Source organism: Lepisosteus platostomus, chromosome 3 (genome assembly GCF_059453375.1).
Source record: "Lepisosteus platostomus isolate fLepPlt1 chromosome 3, fLepPlt1.hap1, whole genome shotgun sequence".
Classification (NCBI taxonomy): Eukaryota; Metazoa; Chordata; class Actinopteri; order Semionotiformes; family Lepisosteidae; genus Lepisosteus; species Lepisosteus platostomus.
In genome coordinates, this window is record NC_142613.1 from 19299613 (window position 1) to 19315623 (window position 16011).

General features: G+C 35.2%; 1 protein-coding gene across 1 annotated transcript; it reads left to right on the plus strand.

Moving 5' to 3' along the window:
* Positions 1-2491: 2491 nt before the first annotated feature.
* il17a/f3 (interleukin 17a/f3) lies at positions 2492-5960 on the plus strand. The gene is made up of 3 exons (XM_088624825.1): positions 2492-2634; positions 3536-3732; positions 4736-5960. The coding sequence occupies exons 1-3, from the start codon at positions 2602-2604 to the stop codon at positions 4968-4970; spliced, it is 465 nt and encodes a 154-aa protein (XP_088480951.1). The 5' UTR covers positions 2492-2601; the 3' UTR covers positions 4971-5960.
* The last annotated feature ends 10051 nt before the right edge of the window (positions 5961-16011 follow it).

Here is a 16011-nt window from a genome sequence, read left to right on the forward strand (position 1 = left end):
TAAACGTGCTTTAAATGCACAGACACCACACATATGTTGACTTTTGTTTTCCTGCATTTTTATAAAATTAGTGTTTTGATGAACTAATAAAAAAAATGGTGAACACTTTATAGCCTTTGTCCAGAGCGTCTTAAACTACTGCCATTCCAATCTATTACAGGAGCATTGTGAGAGTTATGTTCTTTGACTTCTCCAGTGCCTTTAACACCATCCATCCACCTTTACTGAGAGATAAGCTAAGGGCGGCACAGGTGGACTCCCCTGGTGTCCTGGATTATAGACTATCTGACCTGCAGGCCACAGTATGTACGGCTACAGAGCTGTGTGTCCGAACAGGTTGTTAGCAGTACTGGGCCTCCACAGGGGACTGTCCTTGCTCCATTCCTGTTCACCTTTTACACCTCTGACTTCAGGTACAACTCTGAGACATGTCATCTGCAGAAGTTTTCGGTTGACTCTGCAATTGTGGGGTGTATTAGAGAGGGGAGGGAGGAGTAATATAGGAGCTTGATTAACAACTTTGTGGAGTGGTGTCATCTTAACCATCTCCAGCTTAACACCAGCAAGACTAAAGAAATGATCTTGGACTTTCGAAGGAATAAGTCTCCGCTGAACCCTGTTTCCATCCAGGGTGAGGACATAGAGGGCGTACAGTCCTACAAGTACTTAGGGGTACACCTGGATGATAAGCTGGAGTGGTCTGGTAACACTGACGCCCTGTACAAGAAAGGTCAGAGCCAACTCTATTTTCTTAGGAGGCTCAAGTCCTTTGGTGTATGTGGAACACTGCTACACATTTTTTATGAATCAGTGGTGGCGGTGGCCATCTTCTACGCTGTTGTGTGCTGGGGCAGCAGCATCATGACAAAAGATGCAAATAGGCTCAATAAACTTATCAAGAAGGCTGGCTCTGTGTTGGGGATGAGCCTTGACCCCATGGGGGTGGTGGCTGAGAGGATAATGCTGACCAAGCTCACAGCCATAATGAACAATGCCTCTCATCCGCTTCATGGGACTGTTACTGGGCAGCGGAGCACTTTTAGCAACAGACTCCTCCAGCTACGGTGTTCAAGGGAACATTTCTGCAGGTCTTTCCTCCCGGCAGCTGTCAGGGTGTATAACGCTGCCCTAGGCTAGGACTGTTAGCCCTTCATTTGCTCGTCTATGGACAGCATGTTTACTCCATTGTACTTTTTGGACAATCAGTCTGTATAAATCTATGCACATTTTGCACATATTTTATTGTTTTTACAGTGACTATGATCATAACATTTTGCAAACACCTATGTATTTATTTTTTATTTATTTATATTTATTTATTTTGTTGTCTTTTGGTTTATAACTATTCTGATGTCTGTTTTTGCTTGTCTTGGGCTGGACTGCTGTAACACATCAATTTTCCTACAGGATTAATAAAGTCTTATCTATCTATCTCTATCTACAGTGCAATACTTTAGTGCAACCAATTATTTAATTGAGAATTAGAAGGATAAATCAACAACTGATCTGCTGGTTGATTCCACCAAAGTATTTCACTGGAGTAAGTTAAAATAAGTGGGTCTCTAACTTCATTATATACTTTAAATTAACAGAACTATAGTGTTGTCTTGCCAGTGTAAGTGAAAGAGACAACACACCATTCCAGGTGCATTCGTTTTTTAAGTTCCCCTTAGACCCCAATAATTCTAACATATCCGTCTTTATTCACCATCTATAGGAAGCCCTGATCCCTTTTAAGGATTTGGTATATTTTTTGTTCATAGAACATTATTTGTATATGGCTTGGTTGGATAAATGTATCTAAATAGTTTTTTAAAAAAACTGGAGTGGAATAGAAGATTTTAAGCTATGGTTAAGTAGTTTAAGAAATCCTAGACCGCTATGAATGAGTGTATTCATATACAATCATTTCGTGCAAAAACTGAACATAAGTACATAATTAAAACTACATATACTGTAACGATTGCAAACCTGTCAATTATGACATGAAAGTTGAAATAGAAAAACATCTTCAGGATGTTTAGGAGAAACACCTAAGTACATCAAAATTATAGCAAACTGTGTATTAAATAAGAAATACTGACCTGAAGGATTCTCTTAAAAATGTTTTTCAACACCTTTGTCCTGATTGGTAATGAACATAAAGATACCTCAATCAAGCCACAGTGTCAATGCAGTTTTAGACATAAAGGGAGAATTGCACCAATTAAAGAACTCCATAAGTACTAAAGCCTTTCATGAATTAAGTCTCACACAACTGAGATAAGCATAGAAAAGAACTACCCATGATGCAGTAGTGAGTAGTGGTGGTAATAAAATACTAAGACACAGAATTGCAATAATTGTAGCATGGAAAATAAAGTGATTTACCAGGAACATTTGGGGGATATATTGAGGGAAAAAAACATGGTGGTCTATATTTGTTTTCCTCTTCCTAATCTACATAATATTCTTCTCTCATTGATTATTACATCATCAAGGCAGGGGAAAGCACAGCCTCCACCAACGCAGGGAGAGTACTGTATATAAACCTTGTAAAGATGAACGCACCATACAAGAAATTTAGAATCCTTGCACCTTGCAGAGAATCGATCTTAGAAGATGTCTTCAGCACTGAAAAATCAAACCATAATGGTAAGTTGAGTTACAGCTACTGCACCTGTTTTCAAAAATAAGTGTGTTGTCTTTCAACGGTGAGCTACTTCATGTTAAACTAGGTCACGTCAAGCACAGGATGGACGTAAGACAACTGAGAAAACCATCTGCAGGGTCTGTTTTACATGCTCAATGCTTATGTTACAGGAATGATTGTTTTAAGCAGTAATGCAAAGGCTTTTAACTACACAATGTGTAGGTTTTCTGATGCAAGCATTCTACGAAGAGAAGCTAGTGCTAGGTTTCTCTATGAGTGTAGATTAAAAGTGTATGGCCTGGATTTCCACATCAAAGTTTTATTTTACTCACATTAGGACTTATGGAGGTACATTAAAAAAAACTTGAAAGTTGATTTGCCTCTGAGGTAAAACTGCTTTTAGAGTTCTGCGATTTATTTTTCTAGCAGTGATATTGTAGCTGACTTGAAAATGAAAGGCTTATGCATATTACGTTTAATGAAAAACAAAACATCTTTGGTTTCCTCAACAATGCATTACTATGTGAAATGAAATTGTCAGATGGAGTAATTGTATATTGAAAGATAGAAGTAAAAAGAAAAAAAACATCTGCTTATTTCTTTACAACTTGCACATTGACACAGTTCCTCATTATGGATGCTGTTACTCTTACTATGCTCTTACTATGAATGCTGAACCTTGAGGAGTTTAATAAATAACTAATAAGAAGAATTTATTATATTATTATAATTATAGTAGCCTTCATCCAATATACTTTTCTATATAAAAAGCAGTTAAAATAATTAAAAGGCATTTATATCAATTTCCAAAAAGAAAGCCACCTTCCATCACTACACAACAATTATAAGTCATTTTGTGCTTATCTTATCATCTTTCATGTTTTGGGCTTTTTCTATTTTCAGCCTGTGCTGTCTGTATTGAGCATAGCGCTTTTGATAATGGGAGTCAATGGGGCGCCTAGGGTGAAAGAAAGTAGAGGAGGCTGCGAGTCTAGAGATGCTCGAAAATTCACTCAAGTATACATGGACTTCACCCACCACTCAAGGAGAAATACCTTCCATGATGTGGCTCAGCGTTCTCTTTCTCCATGGAAATACATGTAAGTCGCTTAAAAGAAAATGGGGACATACAGTACTGTATAGCAAACGTTAAAAATGTTTTTTGATTGGTCTGCTTTACAATATCTTTCCATAGTAATTTGTGAATCTTAAGAGAAGGAACTTAATTAAACAAAATAAACATGATGACCTGAAACTGCTGTATCTATTGCAGTGTTAAGTGTATTATCCTTACAGTTTTTATCATGTTTATTTCATCTTTATCATTTTTATTCCTGCACACTAAGTGGATCGCAATTATATATATTAAGGCTAAGACTAAATTGAAAAGTTTTGCAAAGGACTGTTTTTTACTAAAATGTGATGTAAAATTAAACTTTATAATATATTTATATTATATAAACCTTTTGACAATTTATGACTTGTATTGCCCTTTTAGTTTGAAAATGGGCTATTACCTTACGCACATTCACATTTTTAATTAACATATAACAATAGATTTAAAAAAGAAACCTATATAATTACATGCATACTTACCAGTGTATGACTAACATTCTTCAGAAAGTATTTTTATTTCTGAGATTACTTTTAAAATATTTTAAACTGAAATAATTTAACATCTCAATGCTATATGAACATCTGAATATTTTTTTCAGCTTTTGATTTTGTGTTTTCTTAACAACTGGTCATTCTTTGAGAAAAATGGCAAATAAGATAATTAACAGGGATTAATTTTAATGTGTAGAAATACCCATAGAACAAGACAAGCTGGAAACACATTTAATAAATAATTGTAGAATCAAAGTCTAAACAGTCTCTTAAAGCCCTCTTGAAGACAACATGAATTATAAAATGCCAAGGGAAGTCTGTATATAAGTTGCTTTATACAGATTCAATAATTAAATATCTCTAGTCATCTATAATAAATATATCATTGCTATGATAGTCCTATGATTTTGAATCTGAAGTTTTCAAGTTTCACCAGAGTTTATATTGAATAAACACCTATAGGACACATTCTTACGTGATCTTTGTTTGTGACAGTCAGAAACCTGCTAACCCAGACCAATACCCTGAGACAATCCCGGAGGCTGTGTGTCTGCACCAGGGCTGTGTAGATGAAGATGGGCAGGTGGATATGGGGCTCAACTCTGTTCCCATCCTCCATGACACCTTTGTCCTGAAGAAAGTGAAGGATAAGTGTGGTATCTTCTTCCGACTTGAAAAAAAGACCATCACTGTTGGCTGTACCTGTGTCAGGCCCATGATTGTGAAGTAGCAGGTGCTGATTCTTTACAAGTGTTCTCATACGATTTCAGCGATATGTGCAACTTAACTTAATTAAGGCAGGTTTGGTGGGAAGACTTTGAGAATAGCAGTAGCAGTCGTTGAACTAACAGGGACAATGTGAAAGATTAATAGTAAAGTGAAGAGGCTAGATAAGGACCAATGAGGTTGAAAGGATCACAGTGAGAGTTGTAATTAATATACCAAACTGTAGCAATAATTATCTTGCATTATTCAACCAGGCATAAACATTTCCATTCATTAACTACAAATAAATTCAACATACAGTAAAAGCAGTTTTACAATACAAAGCTAAGTTGATTTCCAGTAACTAACAAATATCAATATGTTGAAATGTGTTAAATGTAGGTGTCTGCGTAAATGATTTGGGTCTGGCTATTATTAAAATTTAGGAGTTTAAATGTACACCCATACCTTGTTAAATGCAAGACAAATCAAAATTGTAATGTGTGAAAAAAAAACAGTATTTTATTTAACTCTATATTGATTTTATGACAATTATTTTTAATTCATCTAGTTATTTAATTAGTTATCTTAAACACATTAACGCTATGTAAGAAAGCAATTTTAAAAAAAAGGGTCCTCACTATTTCCAGTGGACATTGATGGCTATTCATCCTGTAAACTCATAAATCAATGCCTGCTCAACATTGCAACTACTGTTTCATTTAATTTTAAGCCTACCTACAGTATACTTGTGTTTGCAGGAATCCAGATTAAGTATGTTAGTCGGAGTGATAATTTTCAGATTGAAAGCTCTCTTCACTGAGTTCTGTGACTCACTGTCGCGATGCCCTATTTAATTGCCTATGTCTTATTTTTGTATTTTCCACAGTTATATATTTATTTATGTATTTATTAACCTTTGAAAATCTCTTATATATGAAATTATTATTAAGTTATATAAGTTATGGAACAGTTTGTGTATATATTTCAATAAAGATGAATGGATTTTATTTAATACAGTACACTGGGTGAATTCTTTCTCTGTGCATTTCAAACACTAGTAAGTAACAGTTATCTGTTGTGCTGATTTCAAAAATTCAAAGCTGAACATAGCTAATAAACCATGTTACAAACCTTATTCAAAGATGATTCCTGTGGAGTTTCTAAACCTTAGTGTTACTTATTTCATCACAAAAATCTAAAATATTCTTTAATTGTTTCAGCAGGAGTGATACATTTTGAGCAAACTTGAGTCTTAGAATAACAGAAACTATTCAGTTTTAATGTAGGAAAAATAACATCATAACAATAGTTTTTTGCATATAAATAGTATCATGTTAAAACCTTAATTGCAGGATAGAACTGCACGTCTGTGTGTCTATTCATGCCCTTATACTGACATACTAATTTGTTGAAAACAAAAGAAATAAAATGTCAACAAAAACTGCAAAAAACAAAATCAAAACATACTGATTGCATACTGTACTGTAAGTATTCATCCTCTGAATCAAAATTTGGTGGAAGTACCTTAATGTCTACCAACTTTGCACACCTGAATGGAGCAAATTTTTACCCAATCTTCTTTTGTCTTTAGCTGACTTCTCTAACATTAGTCAGCTCCATACATTTTCCCGTCAACCTATTGATCTAATTCATCAGTGTAACTAAAATTGTATTTTAGTTTGCTGACACAGCTACCCACCTGAACTATTTAATAAAGATGTGTTATCTACACATTTAATTCTTTAAATACTTGCTTTGTGAAGTTTTGTGTTTCTGGAGAGATCTGGACACCAGAACCAAATAATAATATTAATTTCTGTATTATGTCAGAATGGCTCTTAAAACTGTATTAGAGTTGGTTGAGAGATACCAAATTTTTGGCACAAAAAAGTATATTCTCTGCTGTGCTTTCTTTGTGGTACTGATTATATTAATTTTCCCATTTAAGGGTATTAGAGATCATAATTACCAAAAACCAAAAGGACACCACCACAATCACACCCACATAATTGATTATCAAGGAGAGAAGTTTTGGAGAAATTGTTTCCAGAAATTAACTACCATGTCCAACAGTTTAAGGATTTTAAGCTTTAGGGGGTTGTTAGCACACCATTATACCAACCTACTCACCTCCCACCTGCACATGGTCATCTTCATTAGTGATGAGACCTACAAGAGTGATATTACCCCAAATGTAATTGGTTTGCCGAACGAGTCTTTGAAAGTGCAGTTGTTGGTGTACATGGAATACAGTAATGGAGAAAACACATATCCTTGAGGTACACCAATATTCACACACAGACAGCCTGTGTGAACCTAACAACACCTATTGCCTTCTATCTGTGAGAAAGATGAATATCTTGCAGTCGGAAGTGGATCATTCACCTGTTACAATGTATTGTAAGGGACTTTTGGAATGATAGTATTAAATGCAGAGCTAAAAATCTATCAAAAAGGCTTCCTGCATACTTGCTTCAGGATTCTAGATGTTACAAGAATTATAATGAACAGAGACTGACTGACTAGTATTTGATGTGGATTATTCTTTATTCAGATCTTATAGTTTACAAAGATAACCTTCCTACACAAACTTACTTTATTCTTTTAATTACTTTAATTAGACATCACAGCTGTGCCACCCTGTGTCACAGAAAATGATATCCTCTAATACCACACTTGAGTATTATATACATTGTACATTGTAGCATCCACAGACAAGGTAAAAGCCCATAAAGAAACACAAGCTTTCAGCTGCAAAAAAACATAGGTCTCAATAATCAGTAGGTAGCATTCTTCACATCTTTGAATAAAGCCAATTCAAAGGTGAGGATAATTCTTCACACTAAAGAAGACGCCACAGCCGAAATGTTGTGTTTCTTTTCTTCTTTTTTTAGCATGGAATAAACCTTTACCTGTTCCTGGTTGGTGTTGCAGGTGCTGTGCAGATGGGCTGCATAGCAGTTTGTTTGTCAGGTCCAATGGGAATGAATTGCACTGCTAAGAGGGTTGGCCAGCTGAACTATGGCTGACTGAATGTGCGTCTTCTCTCTACAGCTGAGAGTGATTACAAATAAGTTTTTCTGACCAAACAAGATTGGTCATGATACAGTAGCGAGTGATGAGAAGTGGGGTGTTGCAGAGCAAATATGAACGTTCTAGTGCCTGTTGATTAAAGTGAAGACAAAAAGATCTTTTGAGTGTAAAGAGTCATGAGTGGTGTATAAAAGAGATATGCAAATCCAGGAAAGGGAAGACTATGCAGTCTTCTCCAAGAAAAAAATGCTGAGAATGACCTAGGATCCCTGAGGAGGTCCAAACGATAAGATAAACCACTTAAGGTACAAATAAAAAACGAATGTAGTACATGGCAGTGTTGGTCTTTGGGTGCTTAGTGTGCTTTTGTTGTCCCAAACTGCCAATTCCAAATGATAGTAGTGTTCTCTCTTCCAGAACCTTCTTGAGTAGGCTCATGAAAGCAAACCAATAAGGACTGGGTTTGAAACTAGTAATTGGTAGTTAGGTATAACTTTTTTGGCATAATACATAATCCTCACAGGTGTATTAAATTATTCCATCACACTGGACTAACAGCATGGACATATTAAAGTATATATTGAATGAGGTTCTGAAATATTTGTCACACAATCCCATTTACTTTTTTGTCAGACTTGCTTTCAGTTGATGTGTTACAAGCATAAAGGTATTTGGGATTAAACTTCAGATTCCGCTGGATCTAGCTATTTTCAGTTTGATTAATATATGGCTATTGCAAAAAGGAGGTGATGGATATGTCTCCTGTTCCTTAAGTAAACCATGCCTTTTCTGTCAAAGTGCTTTACAGGTAATGGGTACTCCCCTCCACCATCACCAATGTGCAGCACCCACCTGGATAATTTAAAGGCAGCCATAATTCTGTATCAGTAGTTTTCATCAGTAGGGACATGAACAGAGTGATGAAGCTTCTGTTCAATTCAAAGATGAGGATACTTAGGAGGCCATGATTGGTAAAGTTCAGTGGGACATTTGGCCAGGATGCCAGGGTAACACTCCTACTCTTTTCGAGAAACACTCTGGGATTTGTAATGACTACAGAGAGTCAGGACCTCGGTTTTACATCTCATCTGAAGGGTGGCACCTTTTTACAGTACAGTGTCCCCATCACTATACTGGGGCATTAGGACCCACATACTGTAGGGTGAGCACTCCCTACTGGTCCCACTGACACCTCTTCCAGCAGCAACCTTGGCTTTTCCAGGAGGTTTCTCATCCAGGTACTGACCAGGCTCACACCTGCTTAGCTTCAGTGGGTTGCTAGTTGTACATTACAAGATAATATAGCTGGCAAGTAGTTAACGTTTATGCAATTGCTAAATGCTGAATAGTGGAATAATTTAAAAAGCACTTCTTCATTGTAAAGTAGGAAAGCTTGAAGTGAGACCATATTTGGCTTCTTTCTCTGCAACGTAAATGAGACCTCATCTGCACTTTCTGAGAATAGCTTATGCAAATATATACAAAACTGCAATCAACAGATGCAATCAATGATAAATCAAAAATAATTATTGAGAATGTCATGACCACAAATAAGTAAAGTGCATTACAAATTTTGCAATGCAAAGAAAATAAAATGCTGAGCAATGAAAGACAAGAACTAAAACTGACGTACATGGTTCTAGATGGAAGGCATTTTGGTGGAGAGAAGTTGCTTTAAGCCTACATTTCTCTCTTTCTCTTGAAATAAAACTGCAGAAGGGATGCAGTTAGATGATTAGATGTTGTTCTGTGGACAAGTTCCCCCCTATATACACAAAGAGTCATGTTGTATTTGAAACCAAAATATACATTTTCTACAAAATGCTAGAAATCTCTTTCAGCACTTCCACATAAAAGAGGCTGTCTAGTTTTGCTCACAAAACACCTACTTTACCATATCCTATCATGTTATCATCCATGGCACATATAGTCATCTTTTAGCCAAAAGATGGGGGTGGATGTTGACTCAGACAGTTCGTTAGATAAAAGATACTGTTACTATTATGTTGTTAACAGATAAGGTAAGATAGCATAAGGTGCTAAAGAAAAAGGAAAATAAAGGCTATCAGATAATTCCATTACTTTCCATTCCATTGTGATATATCTGCAAATTTTATTTGAGTAGAAGATATAAAAATCGCAGAATCCAGTTCTGTGTTTATGTATACTGTATATAAATGGTTTAACTACAATTTTAAAGTAAAAAGCAAGTAGACAGGAAACTGCTTTTTCTCATACAAAAAACAAATGTACAACGTGCATTCTAAACAGTAATAGTTCAGTTTTATTACATTGTTTTCTTCCATATATTTACACTCATTATTATTTTTGCTCATTCTTTTGTGTGTATCATTGGAAACCAAAATAGATGTCATCAAGGAATGACCTGTCTGTCAATAGCAGCTCAACAGTTTCCAGTTCCATCATTAAGACATAAACAACCTGTATTACAAAATTTAACAATTGTGCCAAAACTATATACAAAAGAGAGCAATAAAATATTGGCTACACCTAAAACGTCATGACCAGAATTCCATATAACCCATCCCAGAAAAGAACCATCTTAGCTACCCTGAGCCACAATGACACCAGCTAGCTTTGTGATAGCATTGCTTAAACCACAAATCAAAGTCAACTACATCACTGCACAAGACAAACTACACTACCTCACCCTTAGAACACACACACACAAACACAACACAAACTGAAATGGTACTTGGGGTTAAAAAGGTGATACAAGTTGCCCTGGTATCTGACTAGGGTGAGAGACAGCAAGGAGAAAAAGACCTTGATGAAGTACAGGCTCAGTGAACATAGTCTGGCCATAGAAAAGGGTGATACACAGAGGGCAGATCTAGCTACCCAGAAAGAACAGGCTGTTCTCCCACAGCCAAAGGGGAGAAACAAATACAACAGATATAAAAAGACTTTGTGCAGTGATTATACAAGCATTCCTGAAAGCAACAAATCTTAATACCAGAATTCTCACACTCAAACTCAGAACAGCCTCTAATCCTGTTACTAAATGTCTCCAATCCTAAATGACTGTAAATGTTTTTCTAAATGTTAGTACCTTGGCAAAACGGTAGTTTATCAGTCAAGCTCACAGAAATTAGATTATATACTGTACTATAGTATTATATACTTGATTCTAAGATATACTACAGTTTGCTTTCTGGTAAAATGTTAATCACACCCTTTATTTTTTATACATTATGTGGCAAAGGCTAGTTCAGAAATTAGGTGTAATGAAATAAATTAAATTAAATGGAAATAATAATTCAACTGTTTCAAAACATCAACTTATACACCCAGCTTGCTTTTACCTCTGAACTTGAAATTTGTTTCTGGCATACTGAAACGCTTAGAAATAAATTATGCCATCCATTGAAGATATGTTTTTTGTACCCTACACAGAATTTGGGTCATTTCCTGTGAAAGCATCGAGTGCTCGACGTGAATAAAGAATTGTCCATAAACATATCTCAAAACAATTTTACAATGGAGATTATATATGAATGCATTTACTTGCATTCAAAACTAGCAGATAAATTCCTAAAACTGACCATTGATATTATGTGAAGGAACAATAGGTTTATTACATGCTGAAAAGAGAAGAGAGAAGCCTTGTGAAGCCTTCTTCAGGTGTATGGGTGTACACATAACTGTACACATTCTTCAGGTAAATTCTTAAATACTTAATGACACTGTTAATAAAAATTGTATATGAGGGAGAAATGGGGATTACTATAGTATTTATAGGTTTTAATGTGAGGAAATGACACTGTTAATGAATACACATTACTGATAGCTTAAGTTGATTGAACTTGATTAAACTCCATTTAATGAGGTTTGATGATTAACGGAGATAGTTCTAATAATAAAAAATAATAATATTATCTTCAATAATATTAGAAACTGTGACACAGCATTGTTTGTTTCTTTTTAATGCTATGAACTGTAGATAATTCTCATTTTTTCTTAGTTAACCTGAATAAATGTTGCACTGTAGCTGTAGAGAGTTTGCCTTTCTACCGCCTAGATCTTTATATCTAAGATTCACTACGGTTTGGAGTAAAAGGCATAGGCTGACATAACTTTGGAACTAAGCTGTGTCACATACATTTAGATCCTTTTAAACAGTAATGTTATGTAATTTTATGCCATAAAAAAGCTGCACAGATTGTTATGTATTGCTAGTCTCTTATCTTTCTTTTCATAACAGATGGTGTCACATATTTCCTTGCTTTAGTTGCATTATCTCTACCTACAGCTTTCTAAATGAAACACAGGAAATCACACATAAATAGTGGTTTTATGTATCAAACACCATCATCTTTCTTATAAGGCATCAATATGCAATAAAAATGCAAACTTAACAGTAAAACAATAATAAAAGAAGCACCATATGAAATCTCAGTGAATGAGATTAAACTATTCTGATCTCTTTGCAGTCAGGGAATTTTTAAGCAAGCATAGTATTAAACCTAAAATGGTACATGTAAAATCTCTTTGACTTTACTTTGAAATAGTCATTTGAAAATGAAGATGTCAGATCATGGCTTTTCGCATTTTTCCTGAATTGAAGGCAATAAGATTCAAAAACTCAAAATGAAAACTTGAGGTTGAAATGTCAATGGTTTTAGTGGTAAATACCATTTAATACTGCTGTGAAAACGCAGAAAAGGTCAAATTTTATTTTTGTTATATTTCTACCAAAATACACATTGATATAGTTTTTTTTAAAAATCCTGCTTCATCATTTTTTTTCTTCTTCTGTCTGTGCTTTTCTTCCCACCTCTCAAGAGGTGGTGACTAGGTTTGATTGGCTGTTCCAAATGTTCACTTTCTCCATGGCCTTGCAATGGACTAGCATCCTGTCATGTTCTCAGTATCGTCTTATGCAATATGTTTCAGGGATAGGCTCTAAGATGCTGCCACTCTTTCCAGCACAAGTGGCTTTCTGATAACATTCTTTATGAGTACTTTCTACAAAACCAAAAAAACATTACCTATGTTGCTTTGGTACAAAGTTTGTAGGGTAAAATAGAGGGGCAAACCTGACGAGTATTATTGGTTATTTGCACCAGGACCTCAAGAAAAGACGTACTGTGGTATGACATAGAATGAGACACTGGCATTAATAGTAGATCATCAACAATTAACATAAACCCTCAACCCTTCAGTTAAATCAACTAATTTCAGATAAACCTTAAAGGTATTGGAAAGACAAAACAACAAAGGATAATGAAGCACAAACATTATTAGATATACAGCCAGCCAAACAGTTAGTCCACATCATACATTGTACATGTTCCTTTAAAGTCTGGCTTGTTGAATTGCTATCCCTTTCATAGAAATATGGTATTCTACAAACAGTTCCATGATAGAAATGTAATCTGAATTGAGTCAAATTTGTTGCTCCTGCATTACATGTAAAAAAGAGACTGCGTGTCTATACACCTACAGAATAATTTCACAATGGTAAAAGCTACAGGTTAAATCAACCACTTATTCTAAGATTTACAGATTAATAGCCATAACTGAAATACCAAATACAGTATATTCTGAAATTTTTTTTGAACAATTTAATCTTTAGGATGCAATAAGATATTGATGTATGTGTCTAGAACATTGTTGTTTTCCAGCTTTATCATTACTTAGCTATCAAAGTAGGATAGATCTAAATTCTAAATTGATCTAAAATTGAATTTATGAGAATCTAAACCATGGCTAGACTGTGCCACCCACTAACCATGGACATTCCTGACTAGTACATACTGTAAGTTGTAATCTTTATCGTTTTAGAAGTGACTGTGGTCGTAGCAGCCACCACTGGTTACATCACTTCTGCTATATTTTGCTGTTGCAGTTAACCAGCATTTATGGGAGGCCTGCTTTACACATAGATAAAACAACTGGCCAACGAACTGGCAAAGAAACCACATTACCACTCAGCTCTTTCTGTGCATAAACGGTTCTGTTTACAATGTAAATGTTCTTCACAATCAGACATTCTCATTAATCAGTAAGATCAACCAGAGTCTGTCAGCTAGACACTGCTTTTAGTTAGAAACTGTTGACCTTATTCATCATGATTTACCAACCTGCACATTCTGCGGTAAAAGGTTTCCCACACACTGTACATTTTGATTCTCAGCCTTCTAGATGGTAAAGGCTTACCTTTACTGTAATCAAATTTTGCTGTGATAATGCTTTATGTGGTTTATGCCTTTTTAGAAGCTCTACAGCTTTCAGAGTGATAAACATAAATTGGCAGATTATATCCACTAAAAACAACATTCGGACCTGGATCTTTTAATTTTGTGTTGGTCTAGCGATGTAAGAGTTACATTTACTGTAAAAATTGTAAATTGGAGCAGTAAATTGTGAGAGCACTTTGATGGCTGTTAGGATCGAGTCAAACCCAATAATTTATAGTATCCCACACAGATTGTACTGTTTTTATATAATATATATATATAATTTATTGATATAACACCAGAACATGCATAACAAAACAACATACTGTACGTATTAGAATATACTTGTGAAACAATCTGAAATAATACAAAAAGCTGAATGTTCACTCAGGGATTACATAGATCAGATAACTTCAGAGTTAATAAAATATTGACTATAATGTGTGCTATGGTCTACCTTGTAGGTTCTACCAGTCTAGTATAGTTAAATCACATTCATATTCTCAAATACAAGTCAATACAAGTATACATTTATTACCATGAAGTAATTATCAAACATGTTTAGAGTAATAGTTCAACCCTTTATAATGTGAAAAAATAAGTTTTATACTCAAAGACCTGTTGGGAAACTGTCCTTGATAAGTTTTAACTTCCTGCTGGAAAGATGGAGCTGAGCTGGATTGGTCTATAGTACGACTTGATCTGTGCAGAGAGTTTCCTGCTGCAGAAAGAGGGAGGAAGAGAACACAGCCTAGCATTGCTGAGGATAGCTCTGCCAGAAGTTAGCATCATTGAACTTCATCTTCAAAACAGTCTGTGCAACTTCTTGAATGCTGCTGCAGATGAGATACAGTATGCAGGGGAACCTGGTTTGTCCTGGCTATAACTTTTTGCTGAATATGACATGAGTCCATCTGTCTTATTTAGTTGATCAGGTGAAAATATCAGTGGGTTCATGGAGATAAGAGCTTTTCTGTTGCAGAAAGAATATATTAGTCAGAATCCTACTTTTTACTGACTCAATGTCTTTGACTGGCATTTTAGACAAAAGATTAGCCTTAACTTTGACTGTATGCAGTCACGTGGTTGGTAAAGTCACATTGCCTGGTTAGTTGAATTGAGAAAATGAGCAGCGAGGTAACCAACAAAAATAAATTGGTGCTAGCTTTTGAGGTACGACATCTCAGTTGATGATTATCAGGTATAGTCCTTGTACCCACCTTGCATGTCCCTCATTGGTGGATTGTCTTTTGATTGATGGGAAGTAACCTTTGACCTGTGGTCTTAGGCAGAAGGAGATAATAGACTGTTTGGAGATGAACTGTGCTAAATCCTTAGGTTGTTTTTGAATGAAAACAGGTTTACGATTTCCTAGTCTGTGGACATGTTAGAAGCTCTTTATTATCAAATCTGAATATAGCCTCATCCTTCTGATTTTACACAAAGACCCAAGCTGTTTCATCAAGGCAACAGAAAGATAATTAGAAATCTTTATTAACAATTAATTCTAAGTGAAATAATATGCCCTGCTTCTAAATTGGTTTTCTGAAGATGTTGTCTTGTGATTTTTTTAAGATGGATGCCACTCACTTCTGAATATGTGCCTTGCATAAATTGTGAATGTATCTGATATTAGGCCAATTTCTGTCACACAAAGATAATAACTAAAACAGCTCATTTGCATCGTATTATTATTTCTGTGTGTATCACGTTTTTACATTAAAGTAATTCTATTGCTACAATAAGGAAGAACATACAGGTGGTGCACTGGGAACAGATGAATACAGTCATACAGAATGGTCATACTTCAAAAACATAATATCTTAA